The sequence below is a fragment of a genome, unplaced genomic scaffold, assembly GCF_019419815.1.
Source record: "Pyrus x bretschneideri cultivar Hongxiangsu unplaced genomic scaffold, Pyrus_bretschneideri_v1 Contig3, whole genome shotgun sequence".
Lineage (NCBI taxonomy): Eukaryota > Viridiplantae > Streptophyta > Magnoliopsida > Rosales > Rosaceae > Pyrus > Pyrus x bretschneideri.
In genome coordinates this window covers 13,095,290-13,107,578 of record NW_025999612.1, presented here as the reverse complement: position 1 = coordinate 13,107,578, position 12,289 = coordinate 13,095,290, and the positions used below count along the sequence as shown (strand labels likewise).

The window sequence follows — 12,289 nt, the reverse complement described above, 5'->3', positions numbered from 1 at the left end:
AGCTATGTGACCACCATGCTTAAAAACTTCTAAGTAACAATGGATTCGTAAGTTGCACCTTTCTCAATGGTGTTAATTATGGTAGCATGTGGTATGTCACATGCCGAGGCCCAACTTGTGGCTTCGTCATGGCGGTTGCAATGCAGTCGTCTAGGCAGTCCACTATTCCGAGGGCTAGGAAAGCTTATAAAGACATTTCAACCTCCTTTGAGCATCATCGTATTATCCAGCACTATGAATTGACTTAAGACATGTCGTGTGGAAATAAATTTTGTAATATTGTTTGCTTAATCTAGGTACCTAAACAAATTAAAATAACATATGAATTTGTATGAAACTTATAACTTAGTCGGTTAAGAGTTACCTTGCACCGAAATCCCGAGTCAACGAAAAGCGAAGGGAAACCTCACAAACATACATGACTTAAATTACAGAGGAGTCATCCTCGCTGCCATTAGAGGCCGACGAACTACTACTACTGGGAATGTAAAGTACAAAAGGAATCTATCACTTTGCCTGTTGTGTTTTATCTGAGTATATATACACAGAGAGTCATTTCATGAAGGCTTTAAATTATGATCAAAGGTGTATAGAACCTTTTTACTTGACCTGCTGCTCGCCGAGGCGCCTCTTCTCTTCCTCAACTTGTTCAAGCAATGCTTCTAACTCTGCTTCTGTTAGGCCTTCTAACCTTTTCTGCATATCCACAATTTCACCCCATTCGGGCGTTAGGGAAACGTATATGGTTAATAGAGAAAGTTAGACACTTCAAACTTCAGTAAAAGTACAGTGAAACCAAAAAATCTAAGAAACTTCCGGGAAGTATGCTGCATAATATCCTGCAAACGTCTCGTGCAACTCACATCAGCTTACTTAACTCTCAATCTCAAAAGCTATCGCAACATAGCAGCATCAATACTGGCCGTTAACAGGAAACTCGTTACCTATGGGGTTCAATGTAACAGGGTTCCGAAACTCATTAATGTTTTATAAAACGAGCGCAATGACATTCTGAGATTCATATAGCCCACCCCACTTAGTAGGATAAGGCTTGGTTGTTGTTGTTGTAGAGAGAGAGAAACAGGTAAAATCAAGAGATGTGAAAAATGCATACAAATTCAAGAATACTACAGAGAAAAAAAAAAATATGGAATTTGGTAGAATTATAATAGATAAGTAGATACAAGAGATTATAATAAAACAGTTACCTCCATGACTTTGCTTTCATAATCGCGTATTTGTTGTGCGTACGTCATTTCCTTATTTGAAACACGAAAAATGTAAGTGGAAATCCATCCAATAGTCAGGCCCAACACCAGCACCAGCTGAACGACGTTTCCTGCTTGTAAAGGATCAACTCCAGCAAACTGCATAAAGCATCATAGCAAGAATAGTTACACGACTGGAAAATGAGCTAGCTAAAAAGGAAAAGGAAGCTATCAAGGATAGAAACTTTATGAAACGATTAAACAAGAGAATAAAGTACCTCTAATCCACTTTTCAAGCCGATCCCGATAGCAGTTACTCCTACTCCAATCAATAAAACATCCTTTCTTGAGTATCCAAATGGTTTCTTCTGTTAAAACACAAAAGAAAAAAGAGATGTAATTAAACATCTTTCTTTCCCTGTCAACATGACCGAGTGTTGAACAAGACTTCACATATCTCTATCCCAAACACCCCAATCCCACTGACTAAAAGGACCGGCTATATGAAATAAACTGGTCATACTAACTCCTTGTGCATACGGGATTAAAATCTGTAATCTATGCGAGAAGCAAGAACCGTATGCCAGACAATCAACCTTCTGCTTACTAAGTAACCAACATTTTCGATTGTTGATACATCTTAGGACATCAGCTGATGCTGACAAGAGATGCCAGTGGGATAAACTTGGATTCATGTTACAGAAAAACAAAATACAGAACAAATCATTGATCAGTAGTTGCTCGTACATGCCTTGGCCTGATCAGAGGAGTCATCTTCGCTTCCATTAGAGTCCGAGGAACTGCTACATCTGGGAATGGTTAAGATCGCCTTTTTTGGAATTATGTGGTTGATGCTATTGGATCCTTCTCCACATAAAAGGGATGTTTCATTTCTATATAAGCTGTGAATCACGACTTTTCCTGACGAATTCAGTATAAACGTAGTAATATCAGCTAAATGTCCGGTTTGTATAAGCAAATGATATAATTTGTACGCAATCCCTTTCAATCAAGTAGAACCCTCCTTGATATCCTAGTATATGAAAACATATGGTAAAAAATAGAACATTCAAATAATGTCACATCTTAAGGTAACATAGGAGTTTCCAAAATGCCTAAATCGGTCAATCATTCAAATAGTGTTGTATGAATAATATAACGCTACTGCGCTTGCCGCTAGGATTCTTACAGCTGACCTCATTTAGTGAGATAAGGCTTCGTTGTTGTTGTATTTGACGAAGCAATAAACAATACGTTCCATAAAGAATCGGTGTCATTCAAATGATAACCAAAAACCCCCCACATTCTATTAGAACTAACCAATACAAGAGCTGTCGATTTCTCCGTAAACCAATGGAAATTTTGCGCAAATACAATCAGAACGGTCTATAAAAACATTTGGACCCTAAAATCGAACGGGAAATCTTTCGGAGCGAACCCAAGTAGCTGAAGCTAAAAAAAAAAAAACATTCAAGAACGGCAAAGCAGCAGCAACTGACCTCTCACCAAACCATGAAAAGCTCTGACCTTCAATTGCATCAATGGCAGAGCCGAAATACCCAGAAGAGAAATTGGTCTTCTTTCACATGCTAAAGTACAACTTGGAGTATTTCCAAGTGGGAGAGATGCCATCCTGCAATTTTCTTCGCATTACCACAAAAAATAAAACAAACCCAACAAAAAATATGGAGAATTATAATTAATTTGAGCAGTAAACGCATGAACTAAACCAAAATCCGATTGCTTTTATTTGTAAATTACGCACATATTTGATGAAACGAGATATCTTTTAGAGAGAGAGAGAGTACCCGGTATAGAGAGAGAGGGAGGGAGCAGCAGAATGTAACTCAAGGATTACCGTTAATGGATTGCAGATGACTGGTATTCAGCGCTTCCCTCCAACCTCATGTCTGATACAGTAATTTTGTCTTTGCAGGGTCCCACCTCTTAAAAGATCAACGACTATTATTTTCAAGGGAGGACGATATTTGGAGTTGCTTAATTTCAACTAGGATTGGATGAGACATAAATACAAAAGTTTAATATATTTACATATTACGTTGCCGAGGCATTTCTATACTAGGTCATCATAAGAAGTATTAAGCTTCCATGTCACCAAGTGTGTGAATTTGTTTGGAGTGCATACCTCTTTCTCTTTTATCTCTAGACTCATATGTGATTGAACACACATTAGATTAAGAGCAATGATTCTTGCACTCTCTTTTTCACTTTATATGCTCAATTATATTTTTCTAGCTATTGAAATTTTTTTTTTTTAACAAACGATATTATTTACACTAAGGTAAAGTACAAAAAATGAAAAAAAAAAAGTGGGAGATGAAATGAGAACTTTCATGTGTATAAGGTTTGTCAAAAAAAAAAAGTGTGTGTGAGAGAAGACGTTTGGAAAGGAAAGGGGTTCTCTCCGGATCTCTTCCATCAAATCCACCCAATCAATCAATCCAAACTCTTAAAATTTAATCCAACGACTAAAAACAGGGGGGCCTTCACGTTGGATCAAATTTCAATAGTCCAGATCGATTGATTAAGTGAATTTGGTGGAAGAGATCCGGAGAGGAACCCTTTCCGTTTGGGAATAAACCAGGTTGTAAGTAAGTCTCTTTCTCACCCGGAGAAAGGACAAGTAATAACTTTCACTTCCCCATGGTATGAGATTGGGCAACACATTAATGCTTTCTTTAGTAAGACAAAGAGTAGGCTACTCCTTGATTAAATAATTACGATATGAAATATTAATCAAGATTTGCTTCATAATCATTTAATTAGCAATCTAATTAAGCAAAAAGCATACAACAAAAAAGGCTGTCCCATTTCTAATATAATCCCTCCAAAAGATTTAGTACAGTTAATTGGTTTTTGGACTCACTTGATACTTGATTAAGCTAATATCTACCAAGATCAAACTGCTATAGTTTAGACCAATTTAGGAAACCAATTAAGCTTAAGGTTTACCAACCAACTAATCATATGGTTGAGATTAGAGGAAAAGGATCCTCGCCGGATATGAATAGTAACTAACGAAAACTGATCGCACAATAGACGATGAATGGATGAGATCATTGGATCCTTAAGATCCCTAGAAAAGAAAAAGGATCCGGCCGATGATCCTTTTCCGAGATTAGATAATAGCTCCAAAGTCATCAGTAACATGTATTGGGGAATATTGTGCATTGCTAGCAGCTAGCTTATCAGCCTTAGCTAGCACTGGATAGTGATTGCATAACTAGCAAAAGATTTGACCTTGTCACCACTTCTCTGCCCAGATATCCCTCTCTCACTTCGTCCAAATATAGGTACACACTACACAGATATATACATTTCTTCCTTCTCTCTCTACTATTATATTTATACGAGTCTCGTTTTCATGGTTACCTAATGATCGAGATTTTGTGGACGTGCATCATTGAATTTGATATCGAGAGTTGAGATTAAACCATTTTAAGCACATCCGTTTACCAATGATGTCAAATTCAAGAATGAGTATCCATGTATTTTTTAGTCACATGTAAACGAACATTTTTAAAATATTTTTTTCTGCTATATATGCGTGTATTTGTATGTACTTGTATACATAGAGTAGGTGAGGCTGTTGCAGGAATAATATCAAAGAAATGGACCAATGGTAGGTAACCATGTCCAATCATTCGTTTGGTGGTGTCCTTAAGTGAGCAGTTTGTACATTACCCAACCAATTGCTCCATGCTTCACCATGTGCCCTCCCTACTGATAAATTCATAAAAATCCTATTGAAATCCTATACATTTAAAATACACTATTGTAATTAGAGAGGACATGCTAGCCTCACTCACCTAGCCACTGACTTTCCATGCTTTTAAAGTATTGATTAGGGTTCGATTCCGTTCGCTGTGAAAAAAAACCACAAAATGATATCAAGTTTTAAAAGTTATTTTTTTGAAAAATTGATATTGGCAAAAACTTATTGATAACAAGTTAATATATTTTGGAGTTCTGTTGTGGATTGGCGGTTGATTGGCCCCTTTTTAGAACAAAATTAAGGAAGTTGATATTGATTGATTGGGAAGTGGTTACCTCCAAGAATTAAGGGTTCTGGTCACCTTTCCGGACCATCTTGTTAACGTCAATGATATTAACACATTATTGATAAATAACATATAAAGAGACCGATTGGGAAGTGGTTATCTAAAAGAATTAAGGGTTCTAATTACCCTTCCGGACCATCTTGTTAACGTCAATTGATATCAACGCATTATATAAAGAGTTTTATAAGGAAGAACCTCCAATACTTCGTAGCCATAGTATTCAAAGTTCACATGGTGGGAGTATGAAACTTGGATGCTTTGTGTGTAACCAAGTGACATGCATCTAGGTAGACGACAAATCCATCTAATTTCTCTCCCATTCTGTCAATCAACCACTATCATATTCATGCATGCACAATTTCATTTATATATACTCGTTCAAACAGACTCTTCCAAAGCCCCATCCATCTCTCCCTCCTTCCTCTCTCTCTCTCTCTCCCCTCCTCCAAAGAGTAGACCTACCATTTGCCTCTTCTGATGGGAAATGCAGCAGTTTCTTGTGCTCCATTGATCATATGCTCAAGCAGTCCAAGAGGAGCAACAAAAGTCTTATTTCTGGATGGAAGAATGGAAATTTTCGCAAGGCAAGTAAAAGCAGCAGAGCTAATGGTAGAGAATCCAGGCCAGTTTTTGTGTGAGTCTACCACCCTCAAAGTTGGCAACAGAATCCACGGCCTCACCGCCGACGAACTGCTCGAAAGACGGCGGTTTTACTTCCTCCTCCCCATGGACCTCCTCTACTCAGTGCTAACACACGAAGAACTCAGCTCCCTAACTTACAGGGCTTCAAAGGCACTCAAGAACAGTAGAGGCTTCAACAATTTCAGCAGGATTTTTCCGGTTTTCGGAGATTTTCACATGTTTAATCTTTCGGAATCCAAGAGATCGGATTGCGATGAAGATCATGTAATTATTAGTTTTAATTCAAGCCATAATTCAGAGCCAGTAGTATTATTGGAGAGGTACTCAAAGCAAAGATCATGGAAGCCTGCGTTAGAAACCATTGATGAAACTCCTTGTACACATTGACTTCCTCTTCATTTGTAATAAATTTTGATTAATTACGTACATTTTGATTTAATTTTTTTTCCAGAATTAAATTTAGAAGTAATTAAATATCAAACTAACTTCATGAGCTAGCTTAAATGCGAGAAAGTTTCGCTTGTATGTTTAGATTTGGTTTTTGATGCATTTGCTAGTTTATGATTCATTTACAAGTGATTTTAAAATGATTAAAAATGTTTTTGTTGAAAATATTTTTGAAATGATTTTAAAATGACTAAAAGTGCTTTTGGTGAAAATATTTTTGAAATCAATCCTTAATAAAAATGCAAGTGAATCATGAAAAAACACTACAAGAAGCACATAACTCTTCAAGGGCTTTTGAAACTCAACAATATTTCCTTTAAAAACGCTTTTAGTTATTTTAAAATTGCTTTCAAACGAATCCTAAGCCATTCTTAGTCGTGTAAGAAAATCTGGATGGTCCATGCAACATCAATTAGCTGTTTATTGTGAATAAAATATGTTAATATATCCAATCAAATATGGTTGGGATTAGATTAGTTGTCTTTCTTTTGCCTTCCACCATTCCTAAAGCTGGAAAGTGATGAAACAAACCAACTAACAAATTAAGAATGCTTTTCGTTTTAGATTCCATGATGGCGACACTGATTAATAATATTGTTTATTAGCAGTATATTATTTACTAAAATATTTTGTAAATTTGATATATGTATTATTAATTTATTAGACTCCTAACGTCTAAATTTTATATAATCAAGAGTGTAAGAAGAAATCATTGTTTATCGCATTGAAATGCTAAAAGCTGCAAAGTATATCTTTTTTCTTTTTTTTTTGTTTTTTTCCAAATGTATTTTTGTTCACCGCATTTAAGTAATGATAATGTTTATCATCATATTTATTATTATTAAATAAGTTTAAATTTTAAAATTTATGTCAATACGTTACGCAGATTTCAAAATTTAAACTCATTTCACGATAATAAATTGAATGGTGAGATTAGTTAGCAAAAATATTCTCTATTTTTTCTAATTAACGGCCACATAAATACTTTGGGTTGAGACTTTTATTCAAACAGTTGTCTGGTTAGGACAAATGTCATATGAAATAAAGAATAGATAGAGTTCGATTAAATCGAAATGTAAAGAGTGTCATGATTTTGAAAGAAATATCGTGGTATGATCGAAACTCAAGACACTCTTACACAAGTTTGTCTTCTATTAGCAGAGGAGATGTTGAGTCCCATAATTCCGTGTGAGATAGGGATACAGGAAGGAACCAAGAAAAGCCAAACCAACCTACCAAAACTGAATATATTACTCTGAAGTGGTGGTTGATTTTTGTGACTTTGTCCAATGTTGACCACAATCTTTTTCTTTACAAGATTAGTTTGAAAATATTGTTGTAAGAAATTTAGCTTCTAAATCGTGACGTGGATGGATAACATAGGATAACAAAAGACAATTAAAAAGAAAAAGGCAATGGCATATGGAGTTTTATCACGGTGACAGCCTGGATATCTCCACAAAGACGTCGATAGCTGACCTATGCAAATGGAGGGAGAATATAAAGAGGGGGGGGACCTTAATCTCCTAAAGCCACTCATAAAGGAATGGTCATTGTTTGCCTTCTCTTTCATAACAAAGTCGTTATTCTCGACTGGCATAGAAGTTTTTCGCGCGGGTCAATCGATTCAGCATTTCAAGTGGTTGCTTCTTTCGATGTCCATGTGCCAATGCCACTTTGGATGACATTGGATTGGTCAAGACACTTGAATCTTAACTAGCTTTGTCCGTGCTGTGGTTTTGCCTATTGCCTTTTTCTTTTTGAACAAACAATAGTGTTATTGAGTTAAAATGTTAAAAATTAGGAGGAGTGAGATCGGTGAGGATCATATACCCATCAAGAATCCAAGATGCATAAACATTATTGTTTTTGTTTTTGCTTTCCATTAGTTTCCACGTAAAAAATAAATAAACTCAAATGCTGATGTCATTAAACAGCGATAAAAAGACCAAAAGACACAGGAGAGAAAAAAGAAAAAGAAAAAAGCGGGAGCAGAATTATGCTACACCGCCACTACAGATGGCAGTGAGTGAAACCGGCAGTCTAGAGAGAACTCCAGCCGTCGATGCATTCGCAATCCCATCATCCTCATTCGGCGGCGGAAGAACCCTCCCGTCGGCGAACAACAGCCGTCCATTTCTTGGCTGGTCCACCATGACGCCTTCAAGCTCCGCAGCCGTATTATAAAACGCAGCGTCTCCGAACCGCCTCTCCACCTCAAGAAACTCCCCGAGCGAAGCCGGCTTGGTGCAGTCGTCACGGCAAAGCCGCCACCACCTCCTCCGCCGCTCCGCCACCATACCCACCGCCGACGAAGCGGCGACACTCTTCTTTTTCGGCTTTTTCGTCTTCCTGGAGCTGCTTCCGCTGGTAGTGCCAATGTTGTTGATGTTTCCGGCTTGGGGGTCGCGGTGGTTCTGGCTCGGAGCTCTGAAGGTGATGGAGGGGAAACTCACTCCCATAAGGGTTCCCAACGTCGTGCTCCGATCGTGAAAGAACGAGCCTGTAGACTGCGATTCAAAATTCACAAATTTATAAAATAGAAATTAAGAAATTGACGAAATTTGTGAGAGAAATGGGGGAATGGGTTACCTCGGTGTCGAGATCGGAGGAGGAGACGGAGGAGTTGGTGGGGGAGGAGGGCGGCGGCAGCAAGTCATTTCTCGGATCTAGCATTATTTTGGCTCTTTCTGCTTCTGGTGCTTGCTTCTGGAGAGAGGATTTTCTGTTTGTTTCTCGGGAAAATTGGGATGGCAAATTTGGAATCTGATCTTCTTCTTGTTTGAAGCTTTATTTATCTGCAATTTAAAGCGTCGATCGAGAGAGAGAGAGAGAGAGAGAGGGAGAGATGGTGATGGATGGGATTTTTAATTTAACTGGAAGTTTAGATTGCGTTTCAAATCATTAATGTTTGGGGCATTGGAGGTGCTTTGTCTTTTTTAATATTTTAATCTTCATTATATTTTTTTTTTACGAACAATACTTGACTACTTAAGGCCAACTCAAATGGTGGGCTAAAAGTTAAATTACCCCTCAAAATTTTCCCCCAAACCCACACCAACCCAAGCGTAAAATTGGGGCTAAATGCTAAACCAAGACCAAATACCCCCCCAAAATTTAGCCCAGAAATCAGAGTGGACTCAATCCAATATTTATCGGAATTTAAATTTTTTTAGATTAAAATGTTCATAAAATTAATTTACGATAGTCTACATATTTATTTATTTTTTAAATTTTAATTTAACAAAAAAAAAATAACCTAAGTTTATTATTTAATAATCCCAGGCTAAAATTTTAGGCTAGAACGGTTGGAGCAGAAAAGTTGTTTCTGGGCTAAAAGCTAAATTTTCCGGGCTAAAATATTTGGCTTTTAGCCCAACCATTGGAGATGGTCTAAGTATGGGTAAGAACTTTTAATTAAAAAAAATGTTCATTTTTGAATTATAGAGTTTTGTACTTATAATTATAATCGTTAAATCACTCTGTAAATATCATCTTTGTAAAAAATGAATTAAAACTAAGATCGTTCAGTCAATCTGTTATAACAAATACATAAACGGTTCATAATATTTTTACCAATTTCGTTCATCTGTTTTTATATTGTTTGATGACTAAATGACTTTAATTTTTTTTTTTTTTAAAGAGGCAATATTTATAGAGTGATTTACAATATGAACGGTTCTAATGATAAATACGAACATTTATGAATCATTTATATGAATAGCCAAGTATTATTCTTTAAAAATTGGTTATCAAACGAGTCTCTTCAAGTTTCTATATTATGACTAGTGGCCCTATGTCCTTTACCTATTTCAAAGTTACTCTATACAATTTAATTAGTTGAAGGTTGGAATGTAACGTATACGTATCATGTACATGTGAAATAACCTAATTTATGTCATACATAAATTTCCTAATACAAAAGAAATAAACGAGTAAGTGGATTTCACGTTGAATTAAGCAAATCACACCTAAACAATTAAATTAAAGATCAACATGAGAATTAATATTTATCTTAAACTTGAACAATCAGGTTTCATTCTCATTCAAGATGTCTTTCATTATGAGTTAGTAAATACGTCATTAGGGCACATATACCTATAAAAGACTTTTAGACGATGGAGAGATTTTTTAATGTGTTTATAACACGAAGCGTATGCCACGTATTATTATATAAGTGATGCAAAGTTTTTTTTTTTTTTTTTTATTTTTTGCAAATATTCTTCTAATTGTATAATTATATGTGGTGTACCATCTCGTGTTATGTGCATACTAGAAAATCTCCCCAACTGATGTGCTAGATCAATCAAGTGAAGTATTAGACCCTTGGAAGTGGGGGTACTCTACCATACACTAGGGTTTAATCTTCGAGCATTTATTGGTCTCATAGTTCAAGTGGCCAAGCAAAAGGCTTGGGAAGCACTTTTGCAGGTAGTGTCCTAAAAGGAAAAGCTGCCGACACTAGTGGCCACAAGACTCGTGGTCCTCCCTCCTCTCATGGGCATGGGGACTCAGATATGGCGTACCTCTAAATGTCTAACTGTATTACCATCATTTAGACAAAGAAAACATCAAACTAAAAGTTCATGTGAATTGTGATTATTTGGAATGGGAATGGGATTCTCTTCGATTCTTTTTATCTGGATCCTTCAATTATTTATGTTATTCGACGTGTGCTGGCTCTCATTGCCGACCTACCAAGCCCACACCGTCATCTTCCAACCTTTGGTTGTCCAAAAATGGAACCAAGTCATTCAAATTGAGAGAGAAGAAAGTCAGATATAGAGTGAGAAGGGAGAATAATATGGAATGAAAAAGCAGACAAAGTTAAATTAATTCTTGACTAATTGATGTTAAATAGAACATATGCAATTGAAGGATTAGGAGGATTCAGATGGAAAGAATCCGGACATGATGATCATATTCCTTTAGAATGGTCCATTTGGAGCCCTAATCCTACCCCAAATACTGAGAATGAAAATATTGGTTGAGGATGCACAACTACACTTGGGGCCACAATTCATGTGTCAACTACCTAAGACATTTAGTAAAGCTGCTTAATTGAGAGAATTTTTATTAACAATGTGAGGTCGGGTCGGATCAAAATAATAGAAAATGGAAATACCATATTTTGGTAACATGTGCCTTATAGGTGATGTGGTTGGCCCCTCTGCCCGAGTTTTTGTCTTATGATTGTGTTGGAGTGCCCCGAGCCCACATCGATGAATTACTGGATTGATTTAGATTGTATAAGCGATACAGAGAACCTAATTAGCGACTAATTATTCTTTTGGGTACACATCATTGAGCTGGCGTACGCTTCCCTGAGTGCGACTAATCCTACCTTTCCCATGTGCAGCTGTGATACACTGACACTGTTGAGAATTGCAGAACGGAGTGCCCGTATCTTCACGTCCCAGAGGAGAAAGGAATTTTACTTGGTGGTTTCACCAGTTTTGGACCCACGACCTAGGGACCTAACAATGATCATCCCTATGTAGCCTCCTATTTAAGGGACCAGGCTATGGATGAAGTAGAATTCTCTCACATTCCTTTTTATTTGAATTGTTATGGTTAAATCATGTCAACATCTTATATTAATTTTTTTATAAAAAAAGAAAGACAAAATAAAGAATGTGAAAGAAGAAGATGGAAGAGGATGAAACGAGAGGGAGAGAGAATCGTAATCCTCTATGGATACCCACGCTCATTTGGACCAAATAGAGAAATAGCATAATATCGGCAATTACTCGGTAATAACTCTTATCGATTGCGAAGTGTAAAATACATACAAGAAAAAAATAACAACTTATCAGGACAAAATCTTAAGTGTATCCGGTGTAGGATCTCTCCGCCACCACTGGTGAACTCGCTGGCCTTGGCCCCTCACCGGCGTGCATGATCTGATGG

At 36.8% G+C, this 12,289-nt stretch overlaps 3 protein-coding genes across 4 annotated transcripts; 1 reads left to right on the top strand and 2 right to left on the bottom strand.

The window, feature by feature from the left end:
• Positions 1-326: 326 nt before the first annotated feature.
• On the bottom strand, positions 327-3,173 carry LOC103946922. 2 transcript variants are annotated; one of them, XM_009357746.3, is made up of 6 exons: positions 3,017-3,173; positions 2,708-2,851; positions 1,960-2,129; positions 1,487-1,576; positions 1,209-1,367; positions 327-696 (listed from the first exon to the last, which is right to left on the bottom strand). In XM_009357746.3, the coding sequence occupies exons 2-6, from the start codon at positions 2,838-2,840 to the stop codon at positions 601-603; spliced, it is 648 nt and encodes a 215-aa protein (XP_009356021.2). In that variant the 5' UTR covers positions 2,841-2,851; positions 3,017-3,173; the 3' UTR covers positions 327-600. The 2 variants fall into 2 exon arrangements, with proteins under 2 accessions (XP_009356021.2, XP_009356022.2); XM_009357747.3 differs by having other exon boundaries at positions 2,708-2,841.
• Positions 3,174-5,767: 2,594 nt separating this feature from the next.
• Positions 5,768-6,319, top strand: LOC103946923. The gene has a single exon (XM_009357748.3). It carries the CDS (start codon positions 5,768-5,770, stop codon positions 6,317-6,319), a length of 552 nt encoding a protein of 183 aa, XP_009356023.3.
• A 1,879-nt stretch (positions 6,320-8,198) lies between these two features.
• On the bottom strand, positions 8,199-9,279 carry LOC103946924 (uncharacterized protein At3g17950). Its single transcript, XM_009357749.3, has 2 exons — positions 8,972-9,279; positions 8,199-8,889 (listed from the first exon to the last, which is right to left on the bottom strand). Exons 1-2 carry the CDS (start codon positions 9,053-9,055, stop codon positions 8,377-8,379), a joined length of 597 nt encoding a protein of 198 aa, XP_009356024.2. The 5' UTR covers positions 9,056-9,279; the 3' UTR covers positions 8,199-8,376.
• Between the last annotated feature and the right edge of the window lie 3,010 nt (positions 9,280-12,289).

Coding starts and splice junctions, on each gene's coding strand:
- LOC103946923 (XM_009357748.3), top strand. CDS start 5,768: ATGGGAAATGCAGCAGTTTCTTGTGCTCCATTGATCATATGCTCAAGC.
- LOC103946922 (XM_009357746.3), bottom strand. CDS start 2,840: ATGGCATCTCTCCCACTTGGAAATACTCCAAGTTGTACTTTAGCATGT. Junction 2,130..2,707: donor TTTTCATGGTTTGGTGAGAG/GTCAGTTGCTGC, acceptor TGAATTCGTCAG/GAAAAGTCGTGATTCACAGC. Junction 1,577..1,959: donor ACTCCTCTGATCAGGCCAAG/GCATGTACGAGC, acceptor GTGTTTTAACAG/AAGAAACCATTTGGATACTC.
- LOC103946924 (XM_009357749.3), bottom strand. CDS start 9,055: ATGCTAGATCCGAGAAATGACTTGCTGCCGCCGCCCTCCTCCCCCACC. Junction 8,890..8,971: donor CCTCCGATCTCGACACCGAG/GTAACCCATTCC, acceptor TTTGAATCGCAG/TCTACAGGCTCGTTCTTTCA.